Here is a 14,133-nt window from a genome sequence, read left to right on the forward strand (position 1 = left end):
AACAGCCACTATCTGGAAAACCATTTGGGTAACTGGCATTGTCAAAGAAACTACCTACTTTCAGAAATGGCAGTTTACATGGCAAGATGTAAAGCAGCTTTACAAAGATTCAAAAGGCTATAAATGCTATACTAACAAGACAGGCCCAAATTCATGTTGTGTTGGAGAGATTCCTTCTAAACAACCAGATTTCGTCATTCATACAACGGAGTTATGCAAAATAACCCCCCAAAAAAGGTCATGTATAACCCCATCTTTAAGAAAAGAAAAAAAATGCAATGTGTGAAAAAAAAGGCCACGCGGCAAAACACCAACAGATTGATTTAAATGCTCAAAATCTACGCAGTCATACACATAACCCAGAAAAAGAGAATAAACCCAACACGGCACTGGCAGTCTTCTCTCACAACTTGCCCTTGAGCGCAGGAGCCTGGCAGCAGGGCGCCTGCTCCTCGCTGGCAAACGCATCGCGCGACGTCTCGTCGCCGCCGAGCTGCGTCGGGGGCAGCCAGAGGGCGGGGTTCTTGACGAAGAAATTGGAGGCGCGCAGCGTGACGCTGACGGGCTCGGCAGGCATGACGGGGAAGTCCTCGGTGCGGGGGAAATGGGTGAGGCCGAACTGGATGTAGCAGACGATGTCGGTGTCGTCGATTGAGCCGTCGAGCGCAGCCCAGTCGGCCAAGGTCGGGTTGTGAGGGTGGTCCGGCTCGCCCTGGGACTGCGGCACGTAGTCGCCCGCCGGGTACAGGCGCCAGTCCTCGTAAGGGACGACCCACAGCGCGTGTTGCGCAAACGCCGCGCGCTTCCACACCATGCTGCCCGGCTTGGCGAGGATGCGGGGAGACGACGAGTTGAGAATCTTGTAGGCGACGGGTTTCCCGGTCGATGGGTTCAGCTTGCTTGGGTTGGTGATGTCCCATGTCCGGCTCGTCTCGTGGCAATAGTCGGCGGCCCCGGCCTTGGCGGTCAGGAGCGGCGTCTTTTTGCAGTAGAAGGCGTTGCCGTAGGGGTTCTCGGCAGAGCCGAGTGGTGCATCGGACAGGACAGCGTCATTTTGCACCACCGAGTTGTTGGGCCCGTCGATCTCCGGGTCGATGCGGAGCGAGAAGATGTGCTGGTGGTTGTGGGCGACGATCCCCCGGGCCACCTCTGTGCCGTAAGGGGCGGCGGACTCGGACGGGTGCAGGCAGTACGTGTTAAGCATGCCTGTCAGCTTCATCTCGAGCTTGTAGGTGCCGTCGAGGTTGAAGATGTGGTAAAATGCGTAGTCGTAGTTTGCAGCCGTGATGATCTGCGAGATGATGAGCTTGCGGTCGCGGGCCGAGATGGCCTCGCCGTTGCGGTAGTCGGTGTGCTTATACGCTAGGCCGTTGTCCTCCTCGTGGATGCAGACGGCATTCTTGATGAGGGCGGGCTCGCCGGTGCTGATGGCCAGGACGGCATCCAGGTAGTGGATGGCGCCCTTGCAGTCGCAGCCGAGCGACAATGAGTTGCTCATGAAGCCCGAGCCGTACTCGCCCACGTCGAAGGCGTGCTTTTTGTGGTGGGGTGGGGTGGGGTTGCCGTAAGGGACGACCATCTCGACGACGCTGACGCGGTTGAAGAGGGTGCGCTCCCGCTGCTCGTGCTCGTCAAAGATCCTGACGTCAGAGAGGACGATGCCCTCGCGGTAGTTGAAGCCGATATGCATCTTGTAGCCTGCCCACGACAACTCGTTGCCGCGCATGGTGAAGGAGACGCCCTCGGGCTGGGTGATGTCTACCGGCTTCAGCCTGTCGTGGCGGTATCCGGCCGAGATGAACTCTGGTGTGTAGTTGTGCTCGACCAGGGGCGGCTTAGTACGCTCGCCGTTGACGTGGCGGACGTCAATGGCGAGCACAATCTCCTTCTCGGTGTCGATGACGACGGAGAAGTCGAGCGGGTGGGCGTATTGGTTGTCGTTGGGCGAGTTGCGGTAGTAGACCAAGCCCTGCTGCAGGCGGCGGTCCATGCCCCAGCGGTGGTCGAAGCCAATGGCCCAGCCGTCGACAAAGACCTTTGCCATGTCGGTGATGCCAATCTCTCGGCAGGCCTCCTGAAATTGCGGGTCGGCGCGGGCCACGCGCTCGCAGATGTCGAGGTCCTCGAGCGTCAGCATCTGGCCGACGTCGCGCACTTCCTGCCAGTGCTCGACGACCAGCCGGTCCAGGTTGACCAGCACCTCGGCCGAATCCGGAGTGCCCCGGATCAGCACGACGCTAAAGGCGCGGCGGGCCGGGCGTGGTCCGTGACCAGCGCGGAAGGCCTGGTACTCGGCCTTGGCGGGCTCACGCAGCGAGAGGAAGTTGAACTTGAGGTTCTTGGGTGCGGCATAATCACGGATGATTTTGGTTGCAGCACGTATCTCTTCGACAGAGAGAGGGTCTGATTATTTGCATGTCAAGAAGCGGTTTTGGGTTAGTTTTGCTATCGTTTGCACAGAAGGGGGGGTATGATACAAATAAGAAAAAGAAAAACGAAAGTCAAAACTCACCAAGCGGATGAACCGCACCCTGCTTAGTCAGGTCGGGAGCGGCGTCGTTGGCCTCTTCCCGAAAAATTGTATATCCGGGTAAAGATGTAGTGTCTGGAATCATTTTGGTGGTTTTCGGGGCTTAAAGACTGTGCCATGCGAGGGTTGTTTGTGCTAACAAAATGGTTGGGTTGGGGAACCAAGTGATTTTTTTTTTCTTGATGTAACCTTGAAAGTTATTTTATATGCAGTAGAATATACTTGCTCTCATCAACAAGAACGTTTGTATAATTAAAGAACAGAAAACCAGAGAGAAAAAAAGGAGCGCGCCTTCATGTGCTCTTTATCGTTCAACCCGATTCCCCGGCTCCGAAACTTCGTAGCCGGAGGGAGTTAATGGGAGATTGACCTGGCGGCATGCATTTCGTAAAAAAAAAAAAAAAAAAAAAAAAAAAAAAAGAGAGCACAACCCAATCCGCCCCCGCAACTGCCGATTGACGACAGCGAATTGGGAATTGAATTGGAAACTACCAACCTCCATGCAACCCCCAAAACTGCACGAGTCCCCAAAATCCCTTTTCCTCTTTCAATAACTAGAAAACTAACGTCGCATTCTCCTCAGTGTTGGTTGTGGGGCCCACCCCCCTCGATCCAAAAGCCCGCCGAGTCGGCTGGGTTCTCTCCTGTTATCATTGGCGGTTCGTGGGTTTTGTGTGGTCGTTTCCTATTTGTTTTTTCGGGTTCGCGCAGGGTGCTGCATCTCTGCATCGTACCATTATTCTATTCGAGGTACATTTCTCAACGCGGGGCGGAGCCCAGATTGCTACAGTACGAAAATATCATGAAGAATTTAAACGCAAGTTCGGGTGCGGACATTTACTTAACTGGAGAACAAAACAACAGTTGACAGCCCGCCCAATTAGTGGTAGTATAGAGACTGAGAACTCTGAACACCCCCACCCCCCAGTAAACCGCAACCGGAGATAGTCAAAAGACCCTGAGGAATTACCGAATTCGGAAACTTTTCAGACCACATCGTACGCGTTGTGGGCATGGTTTGCCTTCCTGTCTGCACGTTGCAGAACTTCTGCATGGAGGGAGGTGGTGGGCACCCCAGAGAAGAAAAACCTATGGGGCTTGTTAAACGCGATCCCCACCTTTTCTTTTGCCTATCAGATAAACCCAAACAAACACTTTAAGCATTTCCAATACGTCAGAACTTGGGTAACTAAAATCGGTTGTGGGCTGGATTTGCTTAAGAAAACAAAAAAGACAAAAGAAAAAGGTTATCGAGCAAGCGAGACAGTAGTATACAATATGGATACGGCGAGTCATTGAAGTTGTGGGTAAGCAGTGTGACCCACGCATTTAATACCCATTATCAAAGAATGCGATAGGTGTTGTCATTGGCTTGAAACGGTATAATCAAACAGTAGTGCTATCTCTACACAAACGAGCAGCTCAACAGAGAGAGAAAACGATGAGCTCATGCCAACTGGAAGCTAGAAGCAGGAGGCAGTCAACGTGTTGAAGTGGGCGGCACTGAATCTAGGTTGAACTCACTGTACACAACTCCGCTAAACATAAACAACACTTGTGAAAAAAATAAATAAAAAATAAAAAAAAAATGCGGCAAAAAAACAGAGCAAAACATCTTACAACATCTGCTGACGGTAATTAGTAGAGCAAATGCCCTAGATATGCAAAAGCGTTCAGGCAAAACAACAACGACGACAAAAACCAAGGCGCGCGCGCGCACACACACACACACACACACGTTCCAATGTCACCAAAGCAAAAAGTCTCAACCCTCTACTTTAACACGGGATTCTTTTCCTTGCCGCCATTGCCGTTGGCCTTTCCATCCTGATCCTTTCCAATTCCATTGAGAACCTCCACCTCGAGCCTCCGGGCCTGCTCCAGCCGCTCCTCCGCGTGTCCCGTACGTAGATACTTGTGCCTTCCCTCGACCACCCAGAGCACGAGCGAAATCACCATCATGACCCCAAAGACCGCGATGGCGTAGTTCATGTCCTCCCCAGTCGGGTCCGGGCTGCTGGGGAAGAAGAAGAAGACGGTCGTGACGCAGCAGTAGATGATTGAAACGACGTTGATGACCGGCCCAAACCTTCCGAGTGGGAACTCGCCACCAGGAGGAAGCTTGTCTCGCCCGACAGCGAGCAGGACCACAATTGGCATCGCGTAGGATATGGTCAGCGCGATGGTGGTGACGCTAAGGATGGCCTGGAGCACGGTGCTGGAGAAAGTGTACAGAAGCCCAATCAACCCGGTGAGAATGCCCTGTAGCCAGAGAGCGCGCACCGGCACCCGCCATGTCTCGTCGACGTGGCCAAAGTACTCGCCCCAAGGCAGGCCTCCGTCGCGCGCGAGACCCCAAGTGAGGCGCGAGGAGCTGGTGATGATGCTCAGAGCCGCTCCGAGGCCATTGAAAATAAAGATGGAAAGGAGCGCCGTCGCGCCTTCTAGTCCGACGGTTTGAACCAGCAGGTCGACAAAGGGGATGCCCGTGGTCCCGTAGAGGACTGTATCTATATCTTGAATGCAGTACATGCAGACCACCATAAAGAGGAATCCAGTAATGGCTCCCAAGGTCACACTGGACCATAGGATGCGAGGCACATTCTTGCGCGGTGCTGGGATCTCTTCGACCATGTGCACCGCCGCGTCAAATGCCGTCAAGCTGTAGGCTGCTTGTACCAGGCCAAGGAAGAAGGCCACTCCGTCACTCCAGCCGTCTTCGTTGATCCACGCGGTGAAGACAAATGAAGCAGGCTGGAAGGACAGCACATCTGATTTGGTGCCGACCGCGATGACCAAGGCAAGGGAAAAGACAAAAAATAGCGCGATGAACCAAACTCCCACAAAGTTGTTGATGAACGGGAGGATCGCATCGCGCCGGCCTGCGCCAATGTTTGCCAAGGTGCCGACGATTGACATGCTGAAGTAGATCAAGAATTGGAGCCAGCCCAGATTAGCACCTGGCCAGTCTGGATCGTAATTGACCTTCATGCTCAAAAGGAATGAGGTCATAAAGGCCAACTGCGAGGCTGATAGTGTCCACCATCCAAACGTGTTAATCCACGCACACATGTACGATGTAAATCGTCCCCATTGACCTGGCCACAGGCGCGATACCCAGTATGCTTGTCCCAATGCTGTCGGCATACTGCTGCAGAGCTCGGCAAGGGAGACGGCGACGCAGACATTGCATATGGTCACCAGCACTAGACCCCAGAGAATGAGTGCTGGCCCACCACTGCCAAGCGCACTGCCTAGAGATTGGCCTGTCGTGCTCCATGTTCCAAGAACGACGAAGGACAAGAAGAACAAGCTCAAGCGACCAAACTTGCGACTCAGGGTCTGAGAGTGACCCATATCAGCTAGTGAGTGCGCATCGTCTTCGGCTTGGGCATCACCGGGTGCCTGCTTCCCATGCGACTCGGTGTCGGGATTGCGCATCGAAAAGGTGAGCTCTTGCTAATGGGCAGGATGTTGCGTATGTGATTTGGCGCACTTTGTCCTTGTCGGTCCGAGATTGTGCCCTGATGTTGTCGTTTGCATACGACAAATGTTTTTGAAACACTGTTTGTATCGTGGCTCCTAAAAATGCCCGGCATCGGCGTAAAATCGGTTGAATCAAACGTCTGGCGAACAGGTCGAGGCCTCGTCGCGAATGACTTCAGAGCAGCCACCGCCGAGATTTTTTTTTTCTTTTTGCAATTAGGTTTGAATGACGCCTCCCGCATCTTATCAACCTTGTGGGGGTGTGATTGCCAGATTGAAGCGGAGCTGTACCGAATCCCAGGTAAGCAGACGTAGCTCCATCCATGGAGGAGTCTTTATCAGTCGGTACCGTATCTGATTAGTACGAAGTACCCTGCGAGTGGGGGAATACAACGTCAAATGATGGACGGGCCGTTGCTGGTCGTTGCAATGTGTCCTAGGCCAAACTAGGGGAGTTTCTAGGCCAAACTAGGGGAGTTTCTTGGCCAAGATGCCAAAGATATTGGTTGCACTTCCGATTCTGCTATCAAAAGGCTCCGCAAGTGATAGAGGGGTGTGGACAAATCAATCCCCCCTCAATTGGCTGTATATTAAGGCATTTGTCCATTTCAGGAAATTAGATAGCCCATTTCACAAGATTTAAATAAAGGGTAGGTCGAACCGTGGCGATAGATGTGTAAGACTGGTTGGTGGATGTCGCGCTTGTGTTATCATCGCAGTCGCTGGGTGCACTTTTTTTTTCTCCTTTTTTGTTTCTTCTTTTTTTTTGATACAACATATCTTTGCCGAACGACGAGCGAGCTATCGTAATGGTCTCTGCAATCATACCAATTATTTTGTCAGGTTAATGCATCGAACAATGGTTGTAAAACAGGTACGTGAACCGGCTTCTCGGCAGGGATGTTTCCCAGAAGTCCAAAACTCGGCTTCACAGAACCAGCACGTTAGAGTCCAATCCGCCAAAAAGCTCTTGCCAGGTCAAGTCTTGGGCGTTGGAGCTCCACACAGCTTGAAGCTCCCTCATCACGGCCCTGACCGATGCAAAGCGCATATTTTCGTACAATAGGTTGACCAGGTCAAGAACCGTATCTCGATGCTCAGGTAATTTTGCATGGGCGCCGACAACGTATAGTGGAAATATGATGCAGTTAAGCGATTTGGACTTGCGGTCAATTTCTAAGAGCGATTGTATCCCGGCCTGGACGTGTTGATGGACCAGTGGGTGAATTATGGGTAGCCTGCAGATTGCCCGATATAAAAAGATGAGTGCAGCGTGTTGAAAGGCGCGGATGAGAGCAAAAGCGTGCACGGCTGTGACGTCTTCTCTGGTGGTGACAACGTTTCTCCTGTCGTCGTTGGTCGGTGATGGAGGGTTCGAAGACGTTGGTTCTAACTTGATTGCCGGAGTTCCATATGAGGGAAGAAATGACTGTTCAAACATGCGAACGGTATCCATCGACATCTCCACCTGTCCGCTCCGGATACTTTCCAAGTAGAAAGACATGGCGCTCATGTCACCAAAGACCTTGGCGAGTGATGCACGCTGCAACGGATCTCTATTCCACCAAACGGCACCCTCATCGACGGTTGTCCAGACAGATGCGGGAAACGAGGGAGGGCGGCTGTGTAGCAAAGACGTTGTAAGGTCGGCCGACACAAATTCGGCAAGAAGCATTTGTAATGACGGCTCGCTCCTCCTCAGAACACGCTCGATGCCGCCCATTTGCCCAACAAGGGCCATGACGCCTTTGTGATGACTGGACGTAGACACAAAGCCGGTGACAAACTCTATAAAGCCATCGTGAAGGTAGAGTAACAAGACGGCAAAGAGAAGAACCATGGGCGGTCTCTTGTCGAAAAGACAGCTGTCGACTCTGGATCGGATTTCAGCCAGACATTCGGCACGTTTCGGTCCCAGCCCACCCCGCCTCACCACCTCGGTCTCTTGACCTTCCTGCAGCAGTCGGTGCGAGTCCGCTAGGACGCAGGTGGTGAGGAGCACGACGCGGTTCTCGATGGCAAAAGGCAGCGGTGGCGAGCGCGGGGCCTCTGCACATTGCAATAGCGGCCAGATGCGGGCGTGAAAGTAGTGCAGGGCCCGCCTCTCGCCCTGCGACAGCAGACCGTCGTTTGCGAGGCCGGGGCTGAAGATGACCGAGGAGCAGACGGTGGGTGGCGTGGCGGGCGAGGGATTGTTGCTGCGGACGGGTGGCCGCGTGCTCCAGCGGATCAGTCGCGTGTTGTAGTCGCAGCGGACATCATCCTGACCTTGAGCGCCGTCTTCGGCACACCGACGACACACGGGCTTGGCGAGGTCGCATTTCACCCGGCGCTTCTTGCAGGGCCAGCAAGAGCCTGGTACGACCCGCACTCTTGAACTGCGCATTGCTCGTGCAGTGCAGAATTAATCCGTACTTTCTCCTTTCCCTGTCCCCCTTTTTTTTGGGTGTTTTTTTTTTTAATTTATTTTCTTGTTTTCGGGAAAGTTACCGTGGCCGCCGTAAAGGGTAACAAATGTGCCCTTTGTGTGGGACGTCGGTCAAGGCGGAGAGATTTTCAATCACGAATTAGCCGCGTGGATTTTTTAACTCCGGAGGTGGTGGTTCAAGGTGAGGCTGTGCCCGTAGCTTTTTGTCGCAGATTAGACTTTGCATCCCTATCGAACAGAGGCCTATTCTACTGCTAACTTTTCAAGATCCAACCAGGCTAGACCTAATGTGGAATTTACCAGCCGGGGCCTACACCTTGGCGAGGCTTGATCTCCGCACATTGCTGCGTCATGCTCCTTGTACTATGTAAAATTACCCCGCACTGCCCCCAACAATTCATCATCCAGAGCGAGTGGGGTGGTTGGAGCTCTGCTCTACCTAGGGAACAGCCACCAAACGATCCTGGAATCACCAACGGCAGATCGGCTGGTCTTAGTTCGTCTACTATTTATTGATTCGAGACCTAATAACTCCCGTGGTTTACGTCAAATAAGGTATATGCTTGCATGACTACCCTATTTGTTTGACAGTTTCTCGAACCACGGACCTTGAGAGTTCCGGAATGCTGATAGTGACCTTACTACTGGTAAGCAACGCGCAAGCTCACGGTTAGCGAGGAAAGTTTGCAGGTGAAACCGAGTCATGCCTTTGGGGTTCGCGTTTGATAGGAAACAGGGGCACCGCAGTGGTGATGCCGTGAGTCGGCTCACGAGCTGACTGACGACTTGATTGACGACACATTACAGACACCCAAAAGCTGGGAAACTGAATTTGTCAACTCGATAATTGACAGTGGGATTAATGAGACATGACAAATCAGTGGCAAAAAGAAAAGCCAACCTGCCCAAGGCACACATGTGCTGTGCACAAATCATTGGTATAGCGGACTGCCGTTCATTATCCGCTTGATCTGATCTTGCCTCCCCCAACTTCACGACACATTTGGACGCTGGACCATCACATTCTGTGTGGTTCCTTCGGACAGTCCCGGAACAGACAAAGACAAGACTGCCGCTACTCTTCCAGAACTAAATCAAGCCACACAACTGCCATACCTCGGCAACAGAAATGGGCACAAATTGCCACAACCATATCAAACGCCAACACCCCCTGCTCAACGTCGAGGCAACGTAACAACAGCAAAAGTTTTATTAGCCCAGATTGTTTGAGCCCGTTGGTGCCAAAGCCAGCGCCCTACCGATGTCATCGGCAGAGGTGTTTCTTCGATCGCTAAGCAAGCCTAATACACTGACGAAACCGTGACGGGATAAACGATTCTCAGTATATGCCTCAGACACCAACGATGCTAGCGCTATTATCATAAAACTTTGCAAGGCACAACATGAGCCATCACAGATACAGCCGACCATCTGGCCCGGGACGATCTGACAAAGGAAGGCCGCTGGCTTCCGGTTGCCGTTGATGCGTGGATAGTGGCAAGTCGGCAGTGCCCATCTGCCCCTGATATCCTAGGAGACTCACTCATCAACAGAGATGCGGTTCGTACGGCTATCTGGGTTGTTGATGTTAGTCAACCCCCCAGCACCCAACTTACCCAAGACTCAAGCGCCTCTCGCCGACTCGTGCCACAGGACTTGGTGAACCTGTGGAATCGATACTCATTCCATGTCATCATGGAAGCTTGATCAACATTCGCTTGCGGCAACACTGTCGAACATGGCGCAGTCGGATAAACATAACCAATCATCCTAATGTTGGCAATACATACTGTAATTATGCCAACAGGCCCACCGTACCGCAACGAACGCAGTTACGGCTTACAAATGCCGCTGTGGCAACACTTGCAGCCTCTTGTGGAGCGTCGAGGCTTCCCGGAAGACGAGCTTTGTCTTCGCAACAGTTGACAACATGACTTTTTGTGATGGGTGGCAGCAGCTGGCCCCGGCTTCTTAATCTCAACAATGCCGATCTGAAGTGCCTGGCCCAGGTGTTATGCCGGCACCTTCCCCAACAATCGCGATGTTTGTTCTGCAACTTTCGGATACTCAGGCAAAGTGAAACTATCGCTGGTTTCTCTATATGGCCTTGAGCAGGTTGGCAAGGTGCACAATACTGAGATGCAAACTCTTGCCCGACTTCTGAGGTCCCAAAGTATAAGCCGATCGCATGATGAGCTACACCGAGCGGTGATGATAGCGCGGCATCACACCAGGGGGGAGGGGGCAACTTTACCTTTTGTCAGGGTGAGTTGAACGCAAAAGGGGTAAATGCTCTTGAATTTTGTCAACAATGTGAAAACATGTGGAGCCATTATTTGGCGTAAAGTCATGCCATTGCGACTAGACCGCCTCGACTCGGGTGAGAAAAAGATGCGCCGGCACCCGGAGGTGACAATATAATCAGGGGCCCGCGAAACACGGCGCACGTCGTTCGGCAGGTTTTGGACCAGAGTACGATCGACATAAACTTTCGTAAAGGTGGGCCTGGATGGGCTATTTTGCAGATCACAAGGCCGCGCAAGTCAACGCAGAATTTCTCGTGTTGCCGTGTCATGTGTCGTCCCGGAAGGGGTAGGCGGTGATTGGAAATCGAATTGTTGTGGAATACATACTATAGGGCAAATTGCATACTAACGATGAATACGATTGAAAAAACAATTAAATAAAAACCCGAGTTGGTAGGTATGAGAATTGAATAAAAGTTTCAAGGATGTAATACCATGGAAAATACTACGTACTATGTAGAAAGCTCGGGTTTCCCCGCACCTTGGCCGGGAACCCGACCAAACCAACCAAAATTCAGGCTGGGAGAAAAGGGGAGTCGCAGAACCATGGCAATTTTTTGTGTGGTACTTAGCTTATGCAATCGGATTTGACGGCTTGTCAAAAGAAACAAAAATGCATAAGTTCGAATTCCGTTCGTTCGGTGTGTTGAATCGACTGGATCATTCTAGGTAAGCGTTGCGTTCGCGCAAGAGGGACAATTTGCCATCGATCTGCAGGCAATTACCTGGTAAGGAGCAGGAGCCTTCAGAATAGCCTACAGCAGTACTGCAACCTTGGTTGTTTGACTGAGGTGTCACAGTCTGTCAGACTGACTTGGGTACCGGGTGGGAAGGAAGATCGGGGTTGCATCCATCGAGTGCTGAATTTAGATACGAGGTGGGTCGGCAAAACATCTACGTAACTTGGGCAGGTTGGGTCTACCTTGCTGAGGTATGTTTGTTTGCAGATCTCTCTCCTCGTTGGCCTAGTAACTTTCATTACCTTGGGCAAAGCAGGTGGTGGGTAAATATGTACTGGTAGCAGAATGTACTAAGCAGCGCCGCGAGGGACTCTGCACATTAGCTTTGCTTTGGTTAAGAATTCAAGTATTAGCAGACAATGAAAACTTCCTAATTGAAAGCTAGGGAATTTGATAGTGTGATTGAGTGCTATGTTCTAAAAATCAATCGAAGGGGGAGAAAGAACCGTTTGTATGCGGGGAGACCATACATACTCGGGTTGTTAGGTAACAATTATGCCTACCTCCAGTACCGATCATACCCAAACTAGCCACCTAGAACTACCTAGTTGGTGGGGATTCGCCGCTGTCAGGAAACGATGATGGATGTCAACTTAGCGGTTTTTACCAGGTAGTAAGGAGTCCCTTCAGGGTCCACACCTCTCGTGTTTCAATGACGTCGACTTGGTTGGGTCAGCTTGGCTTTTTTAAGTGTGCGGGCCGGGGCACGGCGCAGCGTAACATCGCGAGAATCAGGGAGCCCCGAGATGGTGTATATGAAGGCAGTGGAATGTCGACTTTCCTGGAATCTTTCATCTTTCCCATCCACAACTCATCCAACTATCACACTCTCGCTTTCAGTCCAATCATAAACACCATACAAACAATCAACCAAATTTTTTCTTCTTCTTCTCAATACCACCAAAACAAAAACACCACCCACCAACATGCGTTTCGCCACCATCGCCGCCATCTTTGCCGCCGGCGCCCTCGCCGCGCCTGCTTCTCAGGGCCAGGCCACTCCGGGAGAGAACATCACCGTCAGCGACTTCTCGGTGCGCAAGAAGGTCGACAACACCCCGACCAAGGTCGACTTCAAGATCAACGGCGGCGCCGCCTCCAACCTGACCTGCAGCCTCGAGAACCCTGCGCTGCCCACGTCGGCCATCGCCAAGTGCGGCGACAACAGCGCCTACTCCTTCGCCCTCGTCAAGGGCAACGCCACCGACTACGGCGCCCGCCTGTACAAGACCCTCGGCCCCGGCGTCGGCCTGTACGGCGAGGGTGACGTCTTCACCGTCTGCCACACCGGCGGCCTCGGCGACCTACTGTGCAACCAGGTGGCCCCTGCCACTATTGTCATTGACAGCAACGCTTAGAAGGGAGGTCTCTGGAGGCTGCCTTGTTTTGATTTTTCCCCCTTTTTGTTGTTTCGAATAGATGAGGGGTTATAAATAGAATAAGAGAAAAAAGAATACATACCCGAAATTAATGTTAAAAAAAAATCGCAAGTTCACTTCAAGGGGTAGATTTTGGTGAAAGCGGTGCAATGCTTTGTGATGTTTCCTTGGTTCTGGTATTATTTGCTTCTTGAGTGGGAAAACAAAAAGGTCTTGTCGTTGTAAAAGAGTTCATGTGGTGACACGGACAAGGCTGACTGGCTGAATTTGCTCCCCGGTCTCAATCGGGATTATCTTGTTTTTGGTGTCTGCAAACACCCTTTAATTGAGGCCGGCACTTAAGTCTGCCTTGCGTTATCTGGGAGCGACTTTGCTTCTCGATTATGCACTCTCACAAAAGCAGGGTTTGAGTTGGTTGATAAACGAAGCACAATGACATCCTTGCTGCACTTTTACCTGCTATATGTTCATCCAAGGGGGTTTCATGTGGTTATAGTGAAACTTGGCCTCATAATGGAATACATACCTTACGCTATGTTATATACTATAGTAGACGTATATCACAGGATAATCTACGTGGGATGCATATCTTATAGGTAGCGTGGGTTTGTATTATAGGGAAACGTGGGCAGCAGTCAGCTTCTGCCCCGCCAGACTCCAGCCAGCTGCCGGCATATCAACAATTGAAGTGTGATTGGAATTCAGCTGGAAAGAAGATGAGAAATACGGAAGTTGGTAGATACGGAGGAGGCCTCCACTTTGGGAAGATCTGGATGGAGGAATTGTTTCCGTCCTACATAAAGTTCGAACGACCCCTGAATCAACAAATCCTGCACGTGGACTAAAAAAAGAGGCACCAGGTACAGGTGCAGGATAATTGCGTTCGTCCTGCATCTCTGACACCATTTGGGAATTGCTTCTTTGTACAAATTTCTGCAAATGCCGTGGCTTTCCAAGTTCCCCCCAATTCTATAGGATTCTGATTGGTTCAACCCAAGAAAATTTTAATATCGAATCCTCGTAACACATCCATTCAGGGGGTTGGGAATTCCCGTAGGTTGTATTCTCAAACCTGGTCAGTGTTTTCTTCTTTTTTCTCCATCAATAGGCAATGTTCAAGAAGAAATCAAAAAGGCCGCGAGGTAAAAAGCAAATAAGAGAAAAGAAAAAGAAAAATGAGAAACAAACCAGTAATAAACACCCCCTGGCCCGTTTTGCGCAATATGCCGCCACTTTTGTATGAAGTAGCTGAGAAAGAATGGGG

The 14,133-nt window shown here is 51.4% G+C and overlaps 5 protein-coding genes across 5 annotated transcripts; 1 reads left to right on the forward strand and 4 right to left on the reverse strand.

Annotated features, from left to right (window-relative positions):
* Positions 1-33: 33 nt before the first annotated feature.
* Positions 34-2,881, reverse strand: PgNI_10728 (uncharacterized protein). The gene is made up of 2 exons (XM_031130701.1): positions 2,513-2,881; positions 34-2,403 (listed from the first exon to the last, which is right to left on the reverse strand). The coding sequence occupies exons 1-2, from the start codon at positions 2,613-2,615 to the stop codon at positions 404-406; spliced, it is 2,103 nt and encodes a 700-aa protein (XP_030979832.1). The 5' UTR covers positions 2,616-2,881; the 3' UTR covers positions 34-403.
* A 1,422-nt stretch (positions 2,882-4,303) lies between these two features.
* Positions 4,304-5,971, reverse strand: PgNI_10729 (uncharacterized protein; the record flags this gene model as incomplete). The annotated part of the gene is made up of 1 exon (XM_031130702.1): positions 4,304-5,971. One exon carries the CDS (start codon positions 5,969-5,971, stop codon positions 4,304-4,306), a length of 1,668 nt encoding a protein of 555 aa, XP_030979831.1.
* Positions 5,972-6,944: 973 nt separating this feature from the next.
* Positions 6,945-8,402, reverse strand: PgNI_10730 (uncharacterized protein; the record flags this gene model as incomplete). The annotated part of the gene is made up of 1 exon (XM_031130703.1): positions 6,945-8,402. The coding sequence occupies one exon, from the start codon at positions 8,400-8,402 to the stop codon at positions 6,945-6,947; it is 1,458 nt and encodes a 485-aa protein (XP_030980024.1).
* A 1,453-nt stretch (positions 8,403-9,855) lies between these two features.
* Positions 9,856-10,138, reverse strand: PgNI_10731 (uncharacterized protein; the record flags this gene model as incomplete). Its single annotated transcript, XM_031130704.1, has 2 exons — positions 9,856-9,966; positions 10,061-10,138. The coding sequence occupies 2 exons, from the start codon at positions 10,136-10,138 to the stop codon at positions 9,856-9,858; spliced, it is 189 nt and encodes a 62-aa protein (XP_030980025.1).
* Positions 10,139-12,416: 2,278 nt separating this feature from the next.
* Positions 12,417-12,848, forward strand: PgNI_10732 (uncharacterized protein; the record flags this gene model as incomplete). The annotated part of the gene is made up of 1 exon (XM_031130705.1): positions 12,417-12,848. The coding sequence occupies one exon, from the start codon at positions 12,417-12,419 to the stop codon at positions 12,846-12,848; it is 432 nt and encodes a 143-aa protein (XP_030980026.1).
* Between the last annotated feature and the right edge of the window lie 1,285 nt (positions 12,849-14,133).

The sequence above is a fragment of the Pyricularia grisea genome, chromosome VII, assembly GCF_004355905.1.
Source record: "Pyricularia grisea strain NI907 chromosome VII, whole genome shotgun sequence".
NCBI classification, from domain to species: Eukaryota; Fungi; Ascomycota; class Sordariomycetes; order Magnaporthales; family Pyriculariaceae; genus Pyricularia; species Pyricularia grisea.